This window comes from Quercus robur, chromosome 6 (genome assembly GCF_932294415.1).
Source record: "Quercus robur chromosome 6, dhQueRobu3.1, whole genome shotgun sequence".
NCBI classification, from domain to species: domain Eukaryota; kingdom Viridiplantae; phylum Streptophyta; class Magnoliopsida; order Fagales; family Fagaceae; genus Quercus; species Quercus robur.
Genome location: NC_065539.1, coordinates 23,244,693 through 23,250,733, shown reverse-complemented (window position 1 = coordinate 23,250,733; position 6,041 = coordinate 23,244,693). Strand labels below are relative to the sequence as shown.

The 6,041-nt window shown below is 37.7% G+C and overlaps 1 protein-coding gene across 1 annotated transcript; it reads left to right on the top strand.

The window, feature by feature from the left end:
• The first annotated feature begins 1,827 nt into the window (after positions 1-1,827).
• Positions 1,828-5,721, top strand: LOC126690007 (cation/H(+) antiporter 15-like). The gene is made up of 4 exons (XM_050385154.1): positions 1,828-2,046; positions 3,039-4,034; positions 4,309-5,217; positions 5,260-5,721. Exons 1-4 carry the CDS (start codon positions 1,828-1,830, stop codon positions 5,719-5,721), a joined length of 2,586 nt encoding a protein of 861 aa, XP_050241111.1.
• Positions 5,722-6,041: the final 320 nt, after the last annotated feature.

Below are 6,041 nucleotides of genomic sequence, written 5' to 3'. Positions count from 1 at the left end.
TGGCCTATCATACTTAAACAGCAATATGAGTAACCAAGTCCTTAGAGAGCTATTAGGTACAAAACCCTAAATACAAAAAGAGGCACAAGAGGCACTCTAATCTCTCTAAAACAACTTCTGAAAAACGTTCTAGGGTTTCCCTTATATATAGGAGAGTTTTACTTGAACCCTAATACATTTAAGTAGAATTTGGGCTAAACTAGAATTCTGTAGAAAAATAAATCTGCACGTGGTTCGATCGATTGAGTCTAATTTTCGATCGATCGAGCCTTGCAGATTTAGTCCAATAAATTCTGCAATCAGTTGATTCCAATTTTACAAATAAACATACTTTGAGCAAGCCTAAACCTAGACTCTATGTTTTGATCATGGTTTGCCAACATAATACAAATTGAAGTTCTAATACATTAGTTCCTAATTTCTTAGAACCTAACAATATCTTTTAAATGACGTGGCACATTCTCAGTCATTGGCTTATTTTAAATGAATTCTAGTTATGAGATGGCTCCTCTCCATTTTTCAGTAAATCCAAAAATTAGGGTCTAAATTTGTTACTCTAATTGATCGTTGCTAATTGCGTTTTAGCGCTCCGTTTATTTTGAAGTAAAAAATAATTTTTGCAAAATGTTTTCCTTTTTTAAGGTGTTTGTTTGCATTTAAAAATGTAGTTAAACTTGTAAAAAATTTTATGTTAATCGTAAAATCCTTTATAAAAAGTTGTAAAATATTTTACCTTTAAAAATTTGGTAAATTTTTTTACAAAAACACATAGTAGCTGGCTCTCCTCTTATCTGGTGGCTAGGTTGCCGATATTAGTGGTCCGGTCAACAGAAACATCATTCTGGCGGCAGCCACGTGCTAGAGTTGTAGTTTTGGCTGTATTTGCTGGTAGTCTGATCTTCAGAAACATTGTTCTGACGATTCGATCATTGAACCTCTAGCACCGGTTTTAGTAGTTTGCTTGAAAAATTTTCCATGTCACATCAAACACTTGAAAATATTTTACTTTTAAAACAAACAGAGCTAAGTATGATCAAAATCACTAAATTAAATTAGAATACTTGCAATTTTTTTATTGGATGCAACCGGTGATATTTCTTTAAAAATAGTCCTTTCTGTGAACTGTTGACTAAGGAAGAGAGTCCCCCCCAAAATGCCTTGAAATGGATCCTTCATATCTGTGAATCCTAAAACCAGGGTTTAAATTTGTTATACTCTCATTGATCTTTGCTAATTGCTTGTGTATTTAAGTACAATCCAAATTGTTAAATTAAATTAAAATATATGGCATTTTTTTTATTGATACCTCAGATAATATTTATCTAAGCAATGTTAATACCACAATATTTTACGTAATTTTTGCTAAAACTCGTCACGTAGTAAGTTGTGAGTGGTGAAGATTTGGACCCATCATTTTTATTCACTATTCACAACTCGCCATGTGGCGAGTTGTGGCGAGTTGTTGCAACAGTTGTGTAAAATGTTATGTTACGACTTTATTTATCTAGAATACAGTGACCTTCCTGTCAACGTTGGCTAAAGAAAATTGTGCCCCCAAATGGGACGGGCAACCACCAAAACCAGCCTGAATTTTCTCTAACATACTACTGTTATCCATCTCTTTTTTGACTCCTAAGAAAGCAAGAGCCTATTTTTTTCAACGTGAAAATGATATACATGATGATAAAAGTAGAAGCAACAGTTGTGAAGTAACACGCTTTTTTTTTTTTTTTTTTTTCCTTTTTCCCCAAAGGTGTTCTTAGGCGGCTTGGTCATAAGAGGAGGTGGCTTTGGCTGCGGCATTGGAGACTAAAGCAGTGTAAAGAAATGGCAGAAATGCAGCGACCATATAACGAAACAAACAGCACAATAGTATGCTATGCGCCGACCATGATAACAACAAATGGTATATGGCAAGGCGATAACCCTTTAGATTATTCTCTCCCTCTCTTCATTTTGCAATTGACAATGGTCGTTGTTACTACTCGTGTTCTGGTTTTCCTCCTCAAACCCTTCCGCCAACCTCGTGTTATCTCTGAAGTTTTGGTACGTTTATCTCTTAATTATTACCGTCCTACTCAATTTCCCTACATTGATTGTCATGTATATAGTTTCAAGTTTCAGCATGCAGTTGGGAGTAATATTACCGCCACAAAATATGTTACAACATTTTTACAAATTATTGTTGTAGCCAACTTCTTATTGGTTCTTATCTGAGTTTACAAATAATATCATTTTTATTTACCAATAATTACTTATCACATTAACAGTTTTTAAAAAAGTTTATACCTCTTACATTTTCCTGCCATTTTTCTTTTACCATTTAATAACATACGTATGAATTTTTTAATAAGCACAATTTCACTTTAATGATTAGCACCTTGGTCCACGATCCTAGTAGATAGTTACAATATTTCATCTGCATGATCATAATTGTTGAAAAGTTGGCGGTGAAGAGGCATTCCAAGCAACTTTTTAGCCTTGGCTTCTAGCTCCTTTCTTCTCTGATTTCAAAGAGGCATTACATTCCTTCTGTTGTTGGGACTTCATTTTAATTACTAGAAATGTAAATTTTTTGTGACACAATGTAGCTCGTTGGACAGCCATTTGTAATTGGTATGACCCATCTTTATCTCCTTTATTCCTTTGTTGGGTTCTTTCTCCAAAATTATTAAATTAGATATGTGCCGAGGCTTTCTCTTGTTTCTTCTTAGTTTATTATTATTATTTATAAAAATATGGCTATATATGTGTGTATATATATATATATATATGTATATAATATTGGTCATTGTGTAATAGGGCATTGTTGTTGCATACATTGTTGTCCAAAATAATTGAAGTCATGATTTCAGACTTAAAAACGTGACTTAAAGAGTTCTCCCATGTGTATGGTATATTTTCAAGTTCTAGTTCAACGACTTATGGCAAAGGATATGTACAACATATATCACATGGTAATTTTTTGATGATATTTCTTTGAAGCTCGTAGTATTATTCTTGTAACATTGATTCGATGTGTACAACAACATATACAGGGTGGAGTGATATTGGGTCCATCAGTGCTTGGAAGGAGCGCAACCTTTGCCCAAACAATGTTTCCTCTAAGAAGTGTGATGGTGGTTGAGACATTGGCAAATATGGGTCTCCTTTACTTCCTCTTCCTGGTTGGAGTGGAGATGGACATTACAGCAATCAGGCGAACTGGAAAAAAGTCGTTGGCTATTGCACTTTCTGGAATGGTCTTACCCTTCGTGGTTGGTTCCGTCTTCGCCTTCTTTCTTTACAAATCACAGGGTAGCATGACACTAGGGACTTACATCCTATTCTTCAGTCTTGCCGTCTCTGTCACTGCATTCCCAGTGCTTGCTCGAATACTTGCAGAGCTTAAACTCGTAAATTCGGAGATTGGCAAGATTGCTTTATCATCAGCTCTTGTCAATGACATGTGTGCTTGGATTCTATTAGCTTTTGCTATTGCCCTGTCTGAGAATGATAGTTCTTCTTTAGCTTCCCTCTGGGTGATACTGTCTAGCATATTATTTGTTGTCTTTTGCATTTTTGTTGTCCGTCCAGCAATCTCATGGATGATCCAGAGAACCCCAGACGGAGAGACCATCAGTGAGTTCTATATATGTCTCATTCTCACTGGGGTTATGATCTCGGGCTTTATTACAGATGCCATTGGAACACATTCTGTGTTTGGAGCTTTTGTGTTTGGTCTTGTAATTCCAAATGGACCAGTTGGAGTTACTCTCATAGAAAAGCTTGAGGACTTTGTTTCGGGGCTTCTGCTCCCTCTCTTCTTTGCCATTAGCGGGCTGAAGACTGATATACGCACTATCAGGCATCCCAGCACCTGGGGATATCTATTCCTAGTCATTTTTCTTGCTTGTGCTGGCAAAGTTATAGGAACTCTCCTTATGTCACTCATTTACCGGATGACTGTACGTGAAGGCGTTACTCTTGGTTTCCTTATGAACACAAAGGGCCTTGTTGAATTGATTGTGCTGAATGTTGGAAGGGACCAAGAGGTACTCCTCCTCTATATATTGCTTGTTACCACTACTGGTACTAGTCTTTTTGAATAACTTTCTTTTATTTCATTCTTGGTGTTTCATTTTGTACTTCACCAACCAAAAAAAAAAAAAAAAAGGCATGGAAAAAAACCACACATGACATGATATACTACAGCTAGTGAAGTACAAAGTGGAATACTAGGAGGGAATAGAAGATTTTTATTCAATTTTTTTCTCTCTAGCTATTTCAAGCACAAATTTGATGACAACAAAATTAAATTACTTGCAGGTGTTAGATGTTCAATCATTTTCACTCATGGTAGTTGCAGCTATAATCATGACTGCAATAGTCATGCCCGTTGTAACAACAATTTACACACCGGCAAGGAGGTTCTTCCCATACAAAAGGCGAACAATCCAAAGTTCAAAACCAGATGCAGAATTTCGAGTACTTGTGTGCATTCACAACCCTCGAAATGTCCCAACAATCATCAACCTCCTTGAAGCCTCTCACCCCACCAAAAGATCTCCAATATGCATCTATGCGCTCCACTTGGTTGAACTCACGGGCCGTGCATCTGCCATGCTTATAGTCCATAATACCCGGAAATCAGGTCGACAAGCCCTTAACCGGACTCAAGCTCAGTCCGACCATATCATCAATGCATTCGAGAACTATGAGCAGCGTTCTGGTTGTGTGTCTGTCAACCCCCTCACTGCGATTTCCCCTTACTCTAGCATGCATGAAGACATCTGCAATTTAGCTGAAGACAAACGAGTCGGCCTAATAATCATCCCTTTCCACAAACAACAAACCGTTGATGGAGGCATGGAAGCTAAAAATCCGGCCTATCAAATGGTGAACAAGAAAGTACTTGCAAATGCACCTTGCTCAGTTGGAATTCTTATTGACAGAGGCCTAAATGGGTCCACACGCTTGGCTGCAAAATCAGTATCTCACCACATAGCTGTGCTATTCTTTGGTGGACCAGATGATAGAGAAGCATTATTCTATGCATGGAGGATGTCCGAACATCCTGGAGTAAGAGTTACAGTATTGAGGCTCATTATTGGTGAGGATGCAATTGATCCTGCAGAACTGAACTCTGGAACTAGGATTAGGAAGTCCGAACATATTGGAATAAGCTATAAATTATTGCGGTTCTTTAATGGTGGGGATGCAGCATCTGAACCTGCAGTAATGCACGCTAGCAGGAGCACTAACCTGAACCGTTACGAGACGTTAGCAATTAAAGCAAACCAAGAAAGAGAGAAGAAGCTGGACGAAGATCTTCTAAAGAAGTTCCAAATACATACCTCCAACAATGAATCAATCATGTATATAGAGAAAGTGGTGAATAACGGGGAGGATACCGTGGCGGCCATAAGGTCAATAGAAAGCAGTCATGACCTGTTTATTGTTGGGAGAGGACAAGGAATGACTTCACCACTCACAGCAGGACTAACTGATTGGAGTGAGTGCCCTGAGCTGGGTGCTATAGGTGATTTGTTAGCTTCATCAGATTTTGCATCCACTGTTTCGGTTTTGGTGGTGCAACAGTTTGTTGGGACGGAGCCACAAGAGGATGACCTTGTGGTTGAGCTTGGCAGTATGCGTCATAGCACGCTTGATGGCGAGGGACCTTCCGAGCCGCCAAGGGGACAAAATGCATTTAGGCCATATACTACTGATACTAACTAGCTAATTGCCTTGGTCACTAGCGTGGTGCAATTCACTGGCTTGTATGTAGAAAGAAATCCAGTGAAAACTAGGAACAAGACAAGACAATGTGCAAAGTTATTTTTTCTTTTCTTTGTTTTGTACAGTGCACAAGACAAGGCTTTTTGTCTACATCAGCAACTAATTGGAGTTTGGATTTTCGGTTTTCTTTCTGTTATTTCCTTTCTTTTACTCAACACATTTTGTTTTCTCTTTTTTACTTTTTAGATCCATCTAATTACTTAGTTTGTATTTTTAAAGTTTTCTAGCCCTGCACTATGATTTGGTATCCAAGTTAACTA